The following is a 14,622-nucleotide window of genomic DNA, read 5'->3' as shown; positions in this document are numbered from 1 at the left end:
TTTTGGAAATACATCTGAATGTCAAGACTAAACAATTTTTTTTTATTGAGGTCATGATAGTATATAACATTGTGAAATTTCAGTTGTACATTATTATTTGTCAGTCACCATATAGGTGTACCCTTTCATGCTAGGTGGCCACCTCCCCACTCCCTTCCCCCTGGTAACCACTAATCTGTTCTTTTTGTCCATGTGTTTATCTTCCACATATGAGTGGAATTGTACAGTGTTTGTCTTTATCTGGCTATTTTCGCTTAACATAATACCCTCAAGGTCCATCCATGTTGTTGTGAATGGACAGTTTTGTCTTTTTTGTGGGTGAGTAGTATTCCGTTGTGTATATACACCACATCTTCTTTATCCAGTCATCAGTTGATGGGCACTTGGGTTGCTTCCATGTCTTGGCTATTGTGACTAATGCTGCGATGAATATAGGTGTGCATAAGTCACTTGGAATTGTTGATTTTGAGGTCTTTGGATAGATACCCAGTAGTGGGATAGCTTGGTCATATGGTATTTCTACTTTTAGTTTTTTGAGAAATCTCCATACCCTTTTCCATAGTGGCTGCACCAGTTTGCATTCCCACCAGCAGTGTACGAGCGTTCCTTTTTCTCCACACCCTCTCCAGCATTTGTTATTTTTTGTCTTGGTGATTATAGCCATTCTAACAGGTGTAAGATGATATCTTAGTGTAGTTTTGATTTGCATTTCCTTGATGATTAGTGATGTTGAACATCTTTTCATGTGCCTACTGGCCATCTGTATATCTTCTTTGGAGAAATGTTTGTTCCTATCCTCTGCCCATTTTTTGGTCAGGTGGTTGTTGAGTTGTGTGAATTTTTTATATATTGTGGAGATTAACCCATTATCAGATATATGATTTGTAAATATTTTCTCCCAATCGGTGGATTGTCTTTTCGTTTTGATCCTGGTTTCCCTTGCCTTGCAGAAGCTCTTTAGTCTGATGAAGTACCACTTGTTCATTTCTAAAATGTTTTTTGACCGTTCTGTGACTTTCATAAAGAGTTACTTAAAAAATTGTTTAAAATAGAAGTCCTTGGAAAAAATTTTAAACAGGTGGCTAAAAGATGAGTCAATGTTTGAGGCCCTTTTTTGTAATTAAAATTTTTATTGAGATAATTGTAGATTCACCTGCAGTTGTAAGAAATAACACATAGAGATTCCATGCACCCTTTACCAAGTTTCCACCAATGGTTTCTTCTTCTAGATCTGTGGTACAATATCACAACCAGGATACTGACATTGATGCAACTCACCAATCTTTAGATTCCCCCAGTTTTACTTGTACTTATTTGTCTATGTGTGTTTAGTTCTATACAGTTTTGTCACATGTAGGTTCTTGTATCCACCACCACAGTCAAGATACAGAACAGTTCCATCACCACCAGCAGGACCAATGTCATCCTTTTTTATGATCACACGTGCCTCACCCCACCTCACCCCCTGGCAATGCCTGACAACCACTTGGCATTTCAGAAATGTTATATGAATGGAATCACACAGTATGTAACCTTTGAGATTGGCTTTTGTCACTTACCATAATTCCCTGGAGAGTCCTCCAAGTTGTTGCTGTGGTAATAGTTTGTTCTTTTACAGTATTGGTTTGCTTCTGGCATGTTCCACATGTTGAGTGGATCTGTTGTATCTGTTCAGGTTTGTCTGCCTTGATTGTGTGGAAGTGATTATGAACTGGGACCAAAGGTGCCGCCGTACTTACTGACCACAGAGTATCAGGGATAGGTTTTGATGCTGTTGTGGCCAGTTATCCAGACCGTAAAGAAAAGGAGGGTGCTCTTTATATATGGAGACGTTTCCCTGTCAAGATGAACCCTGGCTGTTTATCTCAATTGAGGTTCTTAGAATCTTTTCACTCCAGTCAGCATATTGGTGATTACTGCTTTTAGGCATGAAACTGTCAGTCCTGCTTCTCCTTGGTGTTTGAAGCCTGATGGGTTTGGGCACATGAGTTTAGGAACCATTGGTCATGATTCTGGTTCGTGGAAAAAAGATGGACTAGTTAGAAGATTCTAGTTTGTGGAAAGAAGTTGATCTATTATCTGAGTTATCACAGGCCAGGAATTCACATGTCCAAGGTTCTGATACTTTCAGAACACCAAAGGCACTGCAAGCTGTCTTCAGAATACCCCAAAGTGCTGATAAAGATGGAGGGCAGAGCAAGGACATGGGATCCTGCCCTGAAGGTGTCTAGGTTGTGAGGTGAGATACAGCCGTTTAAAAAGTGAAATGAGAGTTCCAGGAGGGCAGGCAGCACTGCACCTTGTGTGCTGCTGAGTTCTGCTCTCCGGCTGAGTGCTTGGCATCAAGTAGGCACTGAAATAACGAGTGAGTGAATCAATGAATGAGATAGAAGGGAAACTTTTAAGAACTAGGATGCCCTGTTCTTTTGGCGTGAGTGAAGGCTTTTACATAGTAAGCACAGAAAACTCTGAAGGGTGTGTGTCGTGTGTTTGCTGTGCGGAGAGGGGAGGGGAGGGGAGGGGGGAATACTCCCACCAAAAAAGAATAAAGCCTTCATTTCACACCGTGCACTTCCCATCTGAGGGCCCCTGTGCTTACTATTTGCTCTGCCTGGTAGGTCACTCATCTCCCAGGTTACTTTCTTCGTTTAGGTTCCTCACGGCCTCAGAGAGGCTTTCTCTGAGCATCTTGTGTGATGTGGCCCACTGTCTTCCTCGTCCCTTCCCGCCTGGTCGCTCTCCAGCCCCTTTTCCAGCTTTATTTTCTTTGTGGCATGTGTACTGATTTCCTGGCACTGTGTGTTTGTCTCCCGGCTCCGGTGTCAGCTCCCCGAGGGCAGGGGCTGTCTCTTTGACTCACTGTTAGATCCCCAGTGCTTAGATCGGTACCTGGCACATAATAGTAACTCAGGGTGGACTTGTTGAATGATTTAATTAATTGTTTTGAGGCTTTTCTTTTGAACACACGTCTCTTGGAAGAGATAGGAAAGTGTCACTCACTCTGCAGTCGTGCATTTCAGTAACATTTACGTGGAGGACCTGCTGTGTCCCTGATGCTTGTGCTCAGTACATGAGATAAGAAGAGGAGGGTCGACTCCGCTGTGTTCAGAGACTTCATTGGTAGCAAATGCAGACACACTCAGCTCACTGTTCTACAGTGTGAGGGGTGCTCTGAGGGAGGCATGCCAGCCACCTGTGAGGACAGAAGTGGGAGCTCTCGAAATGTTGACACCTGAGGGGAGAGATGAGCCTTTTGATTAGAGGTCAGAACAAGATACTTCAGAAGTGTTGGTTCTTATTCAGTTATCAGAAGATGTGTTCCAGTTAATCTGAACAATGCAGTCCTTCTAAGGAGAGCCCTCGCTTCCTCTCTGACCTCATCTACCACTTTCTACCTCTGCTCTAGCCTCCTTGTCCCTCAGACACGCCAGCCTTGTTCCTTCACGTTTGCTCTTCCCTCTGTCTGGAATGCTCTCTCCCAGGCATCCATAGATCCCTTGCCTCAGTGGGTTTCCACTCTTAGGCCACCTTATCAGAGAGGCCTTTTCTGACCATCATGTGTACGATGGTGGCCTCTTCCATGCCTCTCATTCTCCATCAGCTTACCCGACCCTGTCCTCTTCGGGGCACTTGTTGCCACCAGAAATGTATATTTTCTACACGTACTTTGTTGTATATCTTGTTTGGTTGTTGCCTGTCTCCCCCCTGGAATGTAAGCCCCTGAGAGCCAGGGCTTAGTTTTGTTTCTGCTGTATCCCCAGTGCTTAGAAAAGTGCCTGGCTCCTGTCGGCACCCAGTAAATGTTTGTTAAGGGAATGGATCCGTTCTTGGGCATCCTGGTAGAAGGTAAACACAGAGGAGCCCCCAAACCAGTCTCTGCTTCCTAGAGCCCTGGTCAAAGCAGCCATGCTACAGAGGAGTCATTTCACGTCCTCTGATGCTGCCAGGAACTGATCGTATCTGCCCTGGGACGCCTCAAATGCCAGACGGGAGGCAGGACAGCCGTTGTGGGCTGTGCAGAGGAGGAGGAGTTTCCTATGAGTTGGAGTTATCAGGGAAGTTTCGTTGAAGGAGATAGATGTTGAGCCAGGACTTGACAACAGAGTAAGATGTGATTGGGCAACAAAAAGATGTAAGGTCTTTATGTCAGGTATGCAGAGTGGATGAGGGAAGATGTGGGGGAGTTGGAAGTGTACCGTGAGTGGCCTTGAAGGTCAGCTCTAGGAAGTTGTCCATCTAGACGTTACAGCTCTTATTTCCCCCTGCGTGGTCTCAGACCCTTGGAGGCCTGCGTGTGTGATGCAGCAGGTTTTTAGGAATAGCATTGTTGCTCTTCAGTGTTCTGAACTTGCATGCAGAACAAGAGCCTCGTTCTGCCTCAGCTCAGGCGACTATTGGGTATTTTCCCTTTTATTTAAGTACTGCCTTTCTCAAAACACGTGACTTGTATTTCTTGTAACTAATGGTTATTGTTTTAAAAAAGAAAAGAAAGAAAGAAAAGAAAACTCTGTTGTAATTTCTTCACCTTAGACATTCCTCAGAGCAGTTTTAGCTTTTTACCATTCTAGATTTATTCTAGATTACAGTATTTGCACTTGCATCTGGCTGTGTGTTTAGAGATAGGGGAGATTATAGATGATTTCTGCAGCTTTCAGACTTAGAAGCAGGTGATGGTTAAGTGGGACCCACCTCGTCACCTTGCATTTGTATTTGATTGCTGTATGGGAGGTTCGAGTTTTGAGATATAAACTGATAATGTTCTAAAGTGTGGGCTTAAACATAAGAATTTAGAGCGGTGATTGTCAACCCTAGCTACACGTTAGAACCACCTGTGGGGAACTTTAAAAAAATCCCCCAGAGATTCCTATGTAATTGTTCTGGAGTGCTGCCTGGGTAATGGTTTTGTTGATGTTTGGTTTTTGGATTTTGTTTTGTTTTGTTTTTGGAAACAATCTCAAACTTAGAGAAAAGTTGCAAGTATGATGGAAAAAACAACACTTTTTTTCTGAATCATTTAAGAATAAATTGCTGGTCCTGTGTCCCATCACCTGCCTTCCTTCCTCAATACTTTAGTGTATTTCTAAAAAACAAGAGCATTCTCCTATGTAGCTACAACCATCAAAATTTGAAAAATGAACACTGGTAGATTGCTTAATGTTCAGCCCCTACTCAGAGTGTGATACTTGCCCCCGTAATGGCCTGTAGAGCAAAAGGCTCAATCACACTTTGCATTTGGTTATTGTATCTCTTTAGTCTCCTTCCACTCAGAATAGTTTCTCAGTCTTTCCTTGATGTTCATGACCTTGAAACTTTTGAAGATTGCAAACCAATTATTTTCTGAAATGCGTTTAAATTTGGCGTTGTCTGATGTTTCCTCATGATGATATTCAGGTTACACATATTCGAAAGGACTATCGTGGAAGTGATGCTGTGTCCCTCACAGCACCCTATCAGGTAACTCACAATTGCAGTTTGTCCCATTACTGATGCTGTTCACATGGATTACCTGATTAAGGTGGTATCTGCCAGGCTTCTCTGTGTAGTTATTATTTTCTCCTTTATAATTAATAAATATTTTTGTGGGGTGGTGCTTTATAACTATGACTATCCCATTCCTTGTCATTTTCAGTTTTTTCATTTCCTTATTTCTACAATATGGGACTTATGTTTTCCTATTTTATGCAGTGGCTTATAATCTCTGTTTATTTTTATGCTTATGTTGTCCCAGGTTTAGTTTGTATGAGCCCCTTCAAACTGGCCTCTGACCATTTGACATGTCCCATCATTTGTTAAGGATTTCCTTGCTTCTTGGCAAACAAATATTCCAGGTTCTTTTTGTACTTCCCATGTTCTAGCTGCAAAATTAGCTCCTTTTCCCAAGAGTTGTAGTTCTTTTAGTGAAGGATGGTATTTAGAAGTGGCAGTCTGGGTTCAAGGTGTGTGCATAGCTACTTGGATATTGTTTGTTCTAAGCCCGCTCAGTGATAGAGCTAGTGTGTGTGTGTGTGTGTGTGTTTGCATATATGGGGAAACATACACACACATACATACAAAGTTACATCTATGTTTATTGTTATGTCTCTATATATTAAAAACCATGAGTCCATGCCAATAACTAATTCTGATCCAACTCCACTGCATTCATTTGTTGTCATCCTTAATATATTTATTTATTGATCAATCCCCCTGTGTGTAACTGACCTCCCACCATCACTACCACCATAGACACCTTCCCTGCCTGGATGCCCTCTCCCTCCTGCTGGGCTCTGACCCAGCATAGGGATATTTTAAAGCTCCCCAAATGATGCTAACATACAGCTAAGACAGAGCACAACTGAATTGGAAGGAAGATGAACCCCATACTTTTTGATTTATTGTTAAGTGAATGGCAGGTTTTTTTGTTTTTTGTTTTTTTTGGTGTGAGGAATAAATTTTATAATGCATATGAAATGCCCAACAGAGTCCCTAGACACAGGAAATTGCTGAATACATGTCAGCAGTTGTTCTGCATATTACATTGTTTAATTTTTAACCACTCTCCACCTTACTGCCCAAAGCACAGCCCTCACTCATCTGAGATGAAATGACAGGTTTTTAAAGTCAGATTTGGTCTGGGAAAATAAATTATTCCTAAAGAAGTGAAATTAGAGAGAAGACTCATTTCTACCAATATACCCAGTAAAAGATCAGAGTGAAAGCACAGGCTGTCTCCTGGAAAGCTTTGAAAAATATTTGTTTTGGAAATAAGTCTGCTTGTAGTGAACATGAATTTCAGTCCCTTTCCCTGAATTACCTGTTTATAGGAAAAAATACTTGAAAGGTTAGTTATTTTTTAAGAATGTCTCATTAAAGACTTACTGCTCTTTTTTGCATTGCATTTTTAAAATACACTTTTAATTTTGGAATAGATTTAGAAAAAATTGCAATTTAATACTTTTTAAAGCATTGACTATTTAAAGAGGAGCTATTCCAATTGTGTTTGCTCTTTTCTGTAGTCAGTTGCACTTTAAAATATGGAAACCAAGTTAAAGTAACTGGGCCATGAGGAACCCCATCTTCTCCTTCCACTGGCAGCTAGAGGAAGCAAGAGGCTCTAGGAGCCAAATATAACGGGATCTGTGGCCAGCCTACCTTAGATGGTCAGCATCCATCTTGCCAGTTTTTGTAAATCCATTTTCTTAAAGTAGCGCACTGCTGCAAATGGATTTTCACCAAGAGCTTCACACTTAGCGTGATGTACACGTAATCTGACTCCAAAGAAATCCAACATTAGACCTAGGAAATTTCAATAAAATCTCTTCCTTGATTATATTTTTGAAGTTTTCGTGAAGTTACCTTTTGAGTGAGAATTGTGCACGTTAGGCTTTTATATGTTTATAACCCGAGTTATGGAGGAGAAAGGCCAATATTCGTGAATTTGGACAGAGCCACAGAAAACTTGACATGTAGGTAAAACACTTATTTTTTTGTTTAGTTCTTGTTTTCTGCAAATAAAGCATTAATTACCTCTTCATGAGGGCGCGCCTCAGCGTTGGTCCTCAGTTCCTCTTGTGCAGGTTGAGTGATTTCCACTCCCCAAACTTGAATCCTTCAGGAACCATCTTTGTGATTTTTGCCACATCTTCATTATTTACTTAACATTTTTCTTTAATTTGTCTGACTTTTGACTTCACCTTGTTCTAGATGATGTCTGTGAAACCATGGATTTGATGTGTTGGGTCACCTACAATCACAAGTACTGTAGGCGTACCTGTTCCATACTCTGGGGAACTGGGAACTAGATCTCTGGCTCTCCTTCCAGCTCGGAAATTCAATAAGTGTGGCGTCTGAGGTTTTCTGCTTTGAACTCTGAAGTCACACCAGTGGTTGCTTATGCATTTTTACCAGTTGATACATTGAGTGGAAGTTGGCAGCTTTCTCTATGTATATTACATTAGAATATTAGAATATATATTAGAATATATTATTTAATATATTAGCATAAATATTACATTTTAAAGTTACTTTTCAAATGTGGGGTGTAAATTGTTTAATTTGCTAACATTCAGCACATTTCTCCAACTGGAAAGTTTATTACGTATCGTTTTTATTCTAATCGAGGGGAGCAAAATTTGATCGTCTTAGTGCAGGTGCGCAGGAGGATGTCACTGTGAATTCACCCAATAGGGAATACATAGATTTATAGGACACAGTCCTGCCTTAAAAACACAAGTAGAAAACACATAAAACATATAATATTAATAATGTAGAAGAAAAATATGGAATATAGAACATGGTTTTGTGTTCACCATTCTGAAACTGTCATGGGAAAACACCTAAATTATGATAAATACATGAGTACCATAATTGAATTAATATATTCTGCATTATTTGTGAGGAACATTGCCAGAAGCTAGCTGGATGTTTTCATATATTCAAATCAGGTTCTTTGTTAAGTGAAAAAACAGTAATCTTGTGTGTGTGTGTGTCTTCTTTTAGGAAAACATTATAAAAGCTCACTTTAATGGACTTCTTTGAAACCAAACTTAATGTCATGTTTTGCAAAAAAGGTGACAAACCACAATACAGGGATAACTAAATGTGGTGAGTTTTATGCATCCTCTTAGTTTAAGTAAAATACTGTGTTCACTCAGCCACAGAGATGAAATGTTTCCTTGCACACCACACCATCTACAAGCATTTAATTTGCTACACAAATAGACCGTGAATATAGATGTCTAACCTTCTGGTATGACATTACTTTAACAGAGAGAAGGAGCAAGAAAGGGAAGAACAGTTAATGGAAGACAAGAAAAGGAAGAAAGAGGATAAAAAGAAAAAAGAAGCCACTCAGAAGGTGGGTTTCATCAGTTAAGTCCGTCTTTACATCCACCAAGCATCCAGAACAAGTAACTGCCTTGGCTTGGATACCTGACGTCATCGTAATAATGCTACGTGAGACGTTAGTTTACTTAAAAGTTTTAAGATTTGAAAGTGGGAGAAAGAAAGTTAAAGAGCTGCATCTGTTCCTTTAACAAAGACATTAAATAAAATGTTGCAGCTGATGTTATGAAAACAACAGTAAACAATGTTGAGAAAGGCAAAGGAGTTACAGATGCTTAAACTCTTGTCCTATTTCTTTATTTGTATCTTAATCAGTCTCCGTTTTCTTAAGCAAACTTATAGAATAACTTTTCAAAGCTTGCCGGAGTTTGTGTCCTCCTTTTGGTCCACCTCCAGCATTGTTATTTCTATGAGTCTGCCTTTTGATAACTCCATAAAGAAACTTCCCTCAAAGAGGTTCCGTGGGCCTGCTTAGTGCTTTGGGGGAGATAGCGTTACATGGCTTTGAGGAAGTTGCTTAGGGAAAAGGAGATGCCAAAAAAAAAGACATAGGGCCGAGAGCTGTCAGATGTTAGTTGAAGTGGTTAGTTTCTCCAGAGCAGAGAGTGGTTAGACCTCCTTCCCTGCCCCCTTGGCTGCAGAGCATGCCCCTCGGCCTTGGCCACTGTCTGGTCTCATTTCCCCCCCCCGCCACTCTTTTAGCATCACCTGACTTGGGCTCCGGCTTGGCAGGCTTGCTTTGGTGCCTTTTTTGGAGGCAAAGTGGTTTGCCTCCAGTTCTTACTACCACTACCTGAAGCACTTGGGAAGCAGGCCTCTCTGTGGGTCAGGTTTGAGGGTCCTTGCTAAGGTGCCAGGTCATTGAAGCTAAGTTTAGGGAGATGGAAACTATTACAAGGTTCAGAGGGAACTCTAGATTTAGAACAGGCTCGAGGCAATCGAACACAAGCCAGTGTAAGGTATAAGGAACCCCGCAGATTTTCCTAGCGTTGGTGACTGTAGCGTTTCCCATAATTTAGTTTTCTGAATTATTGAAATAGATCATTATGAATGCCAGCATAAAAAAGCAGTACTGGAAATATTTTCTGAATTGGATTGTATATGAACCTGCCACGTTAAACATATGAAATCTAATTTGTCTTTTCTTCATGACTTAATTAAAAGGAATATTCATTGTGGTTTGGTGCTGTAATAGACTGCTGTGCTCTTTAAGATTTCGTCTGCTGTTAATCGTGTTTCTGTTTCTATTAATAGTGGTGTGCTCACCGTCACATCTTCATGCTATCAGGGTACCTGCTTCTCATGTGTTTCTTCTAATCTGAGCTTGTTAGAATTGTCTAAAATGATAGTAAGAGTCAGAGTAAAGTTGTCAGATAATGACCCTGAGGCTTTTTTTTTAACTTTCTTTTGGCTATGCAGCCACATTCCATGTCATTGAGGTTGCAATATGCAGGTCCACTAGCTTTATAATGTGTTAGGGGCATTACTTCTGTGTACTGCACGTGCTGACCCTCCAGCTGGAGTGATGGGAGAGTGAACCTCAGTGAAGACTTTTCTTTCCTTTAGAACATTCACATTTCATCAACTAAATTGGTACAAAAATTGATTTTGCAGTCTGAGGGTATGGATGGTTAATAGTCTGGGGAACTTGAGCAAAAGCTGGGAACAAGATGCCAAATAGAGTGATTTTTTTTTTAAGGCAATGTACGCTCCATCTTTGTTCTTCGCATAGATAACAATGATTTCTTAACCTGAAAATATCAGTATCTCGAAGTGATTAGTAAAATATGAAAATACACATTTGTAAATTTTCATCGTGGACCCCACTAAGAGAAAAAGGATTTAAAATAAAAGATGGTGTGGGTTTATTCAAAAGTGAATTGAGATTCTTTATGCAGAGAAAGTCATTTATACAGCTGGACAGTCTCCCCTGTATGCTTGCATCTGCATTAAGAACTGGTCAAGAAGTTATGGCAAAGAGGAAAATCACCGTAAAAAACTTTTCAAATGATTAATTATGAACAGTAAAAATGCAGTCATTTTTGTTCAGAAATGTTCTAGATCGGCTGACAGGATCTAGGGTGACACGTGGACTTTGATATTGTTTTATCATACTGAACCATTGTGTAATTTCAGAATTAAATTCTGATTTAGCAGTTTTAAGGAGAGAGCACAAAGTACCATGTGATTGTCTTAGTGGTTTCCAACCTTATTGTAGAGACAGCGCCCCAACTAGGAGGCATAAAATGTGCTATGATGCAAAGAATTGTAGGGAACATGCCAGAGGTTCTATTATGCGGTCATTCATTCAGTCAGTCGGTCAGCAAACATTTGTGGTGTCTCTTCTTAGTGCTTCCACATCTTTCTCACTGCTTACCCCATTGCCTTATAATCAGTCATGTCTTCGTGTCTGTCTTCCCCATTAGGCTGATTCTAAGTTTCTTGAGGTTTTATTCATATTTATATTTCCAGTAACCAGGGCAGTGCCTGGTGCGTAAGAGTCACTGAAAAAATGTTTGTTTAATAAGTGAATGGTCAAGAATGAATGCTGACAATGTGATTTTCTTGAAGAATTGACTTTTATTTAAAGCTAAATTAAATTATTTCCACACAGAAATTAAACATGAGCTTCTTCCATTGTGTTCAGTGGTTGTGGCGTTTGCTCTTCCTAGAGCCATTACTGAGTAAACCGTTCGATTTCCATTCGTGAGAGAGATGTCAAAGAAGGATTTCATTCACATTCATTAGGCTGATGCTGCTAAAGGGTCGTTGTTTGGTATTGGCAGAGCACATGCTTTGATCATCCAGCTTTTCACTGTCCAGGGGACAGCTCTCAAAAGAACCCACATTATAAGACACATTTGACATTATTTGGGTTTGTTGCTTCTGGGGAAGGCATTGGCTTCCTCTATAAATGATCTTCAAAATGGCATTCTCAGAAATATTTACAGTGGTATAAACCTCAAATTGCCTTAAGGAGTTGGTATATGACTACAAATCAGGTCCTTCTTGGATAAGTGGGGTTATAGAAAAATTATGCAGTAGAATTGACCTCTGTAACAATTAGTACTGGAAAATAGATTCATTTGAAGACACTGTCTACCACAAATTCAATACAGTAGAAGGAGCTTGTCTTAAATACAAGAATGTAAGAAATACTCCAGGAGGACATCCAAGCAGATTGTTCAACTCAGAGTCAGCGTCTGACAGTGGTGTGCTGGAATCCATTGTGAAGTGGGCTGGTTAGCTATGGGACATACCCTCCAAAGATTTGCATGTTTTCATGAACACCCATAGCAGTAATTTAGTCTGAGTACCAGCCACAAATAATCAAACCTCTTCTTTTCTGTATGAGTATTTTTGTTACAAAAGTCAGAGAACCAATATACAAATGCTTTGGGAGATTAACAGTTGGCAGAAAGGGGTCAAAATCACGCGTGATCTCAATAATGTAATATTTACCCCTACTGGAATTCTGGCACATTTCCTTTGGGATGTTTTTCTCATGCACGACCTTTTGTCGTTTTGTTTTACTATTATAGGGTATGTATAAGTAGGTGCCCTCCTTTATTTCCCCTCTTAATAGCAGAAAAAGTTTTCCATGTGGCTCCTAATCATAATTTCCAAACTCTCTAAAAGCCCGTTACTGTATTCAGCATATCCAACCTTTTAGGTTAATCACTTTCATAGATGTATTAGTTACTATATAAAGAAGTACTTTTAACAAAGCAGTCTATTTGTTCAAACTTTACATATTTCAACCTTATTTCTCTATTTCATGTTATATAAACTTTGATAATGCTAGCAAACAATTATTGAGCATTGGCATAGGATATCTGATTTAATCCTTACAAAAACCCTTTGCGGGGAGATACTATTATTATCTTCATTCAACAGATAAATAGAAAACTGAGATCACAGAGCCAGGAAGTGGCACAGCTTGGTTGTGAATCCTGCTTTCCTACCATGACCTCTAGTGCTTCTGATGATGGACGTCAAGTGTTTGAGTCCATACTCATAGGGGAATCTTTTTGTCTCTATGGCTAATGTAATTTCTGGGCCACATTCATTTACTTTTCTCTAGTCATAGCAGTCAAAATGGAAAACAGCATTCCCAGTACTGGGACCTCATCATTTAATGAGAGTGGAATGCTTTTTGTCTTAATTTTTAGTAATAGTCATGTAAGTTACAGCTGGACATATGGCCATTTTCTTTAGAAGCTTGTCTGAACTGACTCCCAGCTGCTTTCTCTGGATTTTAACTATGCCTGTGTATCTAACAGTTTGAATCACTTGAGTTATCAGAATTAAAGTAGTCTTAGAATACTGAATTTAAAAGCAAATCTCATTTACTTATGTCTGTTAATTTATTTTGTAGGTCACGGAACAAAAAACCAAAGGTAAGATTTTTCTTTTTCCTTTTTAGATTTATATTCTTTTGTGTGTGGATTTTCCACTCTTGCTAACTCAGCCTCCAATTCGCCTGATAAGTGAGAGTGGGTGTAGAGTAGTTAAGGCTGGTTGTCTGCAGTCACTGAGAGCAGTAATGATGAGTTAAAGTACTTACAGTAGTGTTTCTAGTTGGCCTTAATTTTTAGTAGGCAAGGAGATTAGACAAAGTAATACTTTGTTTTGAAATTATTGGAGGCGTGATTTTGAACTGAACCTTTTCAAAACTTTTCTTTGATGAAAACAAAACACTAGCCCCTAATTTACAGATGGGAACTGCAGAGGATTGTTCAACACCCTGGTCCATGACGTTCATTGAGTCTGAAAATAAGTGTTTTATCTAGGATTCTCACACTGTCTTCTGAGCTGGAGCCTGGAATAGGCTTTTTAAACCGATAATTTTAACTTTCTTAAAAAGTAGTAATGTATTATAAACAGAAGCAGGTGTCCTTCAGGTCATTCTTTTTTTTTTTTTTTAATTGAGTTATTGATAGGTTACAATCTTGTGAAATTTCAATTGTACATTAATGTTTGTCAGTCATGTTGTAGGTGCACCACTTCACCCTTTGTGCCCACCCCCCACCCCACCTTTCCCCTGGTATCCACTAAACTGTTCTTGGTCCATAATTTTAAATTCCTCATATGAGTGGAGTCATACACAGGTTCTCTTTCTCTCGCTGGCTTATTTCACTTAACATAATTCTCATGGTCCATCCATGTTATTGCAAATGGAATGATTTTGTTCTGTTTTGCAGCTGAGTAGTATTCCATTGTATATATGTACCACATCTTCTTTATCCATTCGTCTGTTGCTGGACACTTAGGTTGCTTCCACGTCTTGGCTATTGTAAACAGTGCTGCAGTAAACATTGGGGTGCACAGGACTTTTGGGATTGCTGACTTCAAGCTCTTTGGATAAATACCCAGTAGTGGGATGGCTGGATCGTATGGTAGTTCTATTTTTAATTTTTTGAGGAATCTCCATATTGTTTTCCATAGTGGCTGCACCAGTTTGCATTCCCACCAGCAGTGTATGAGGGTTCCTTTTTCTCCGCAACCTCTCCAACATTTGTTGCTATTAGTTTTAGATATTTTTGTCATTCTAACGGGTGTAAGGTGATATCTTAGTGTAGTTTTGATTTGCATTTCCCTGATGATCAGCAATGATGAGCATCTTTTCATGTGCCTATTGGCCATCAGTATATCTTCTTTGGAGAAATGTCTGTTCATGTCTCCGGCCCATTTTTTGATTGGGTTGTTTGATGTTTTGTGATTGAGTTGTGAGAGTTCTTTATATATTAAGGATATTAAGCCTTTGTCAGATATATGACTTGCAAATATTTTTTCCCA

General features: G+C 39.7%; 1 protein-coding gene across 12 annotated transcripts in view; it reads left to right on the top strand.

Moving 5' to 3' along the window:
• TNRC6B (trinucleotide repeat containing adaptor 6B) overlaps positions 1–14,622 on the top strand; it is a 241,005-nt gene that overhangs the window by 163,473 nt on the left and 62,910 nt on the right. For all 12 annotated transcript variants that reach the window (XM_044779371.2, XM_044779373.2, XM_044779379.2 and 9 more), the window contains 2 exons: positions 8,749–8,836; positions 13,202–13,223. In XM_044779371.2, coding sequence (XP_044635306.1) covers positions 8,749–8,836; positions 13,202–13,223 — 110 coding nt within the window. The remainder of the gene's footprint in view (positions 1–8,748; positions 8,837–13,201; positions 13,224–14,622) is intronic.

Source organism: Equus asinus, chromosome 4 (assembly GCF_041296235.1).
Source record: "Equus asinus isolate D_3611 breed Donkey chromosome 4, EquAss-T2T_v2, whole genome shotgun sequence".
Taxonomy (NCBI): Eukaryota; Metazoa; Chordata; class Mammalia; order Perissodactyla; family Equidae; genus Equus; species Equus asinus.
The sequence above is the reverse complement of the archived record's forward strand: the minus strand, read 5'-3'. Positions and strand labels throughout refer to the sequence as shown.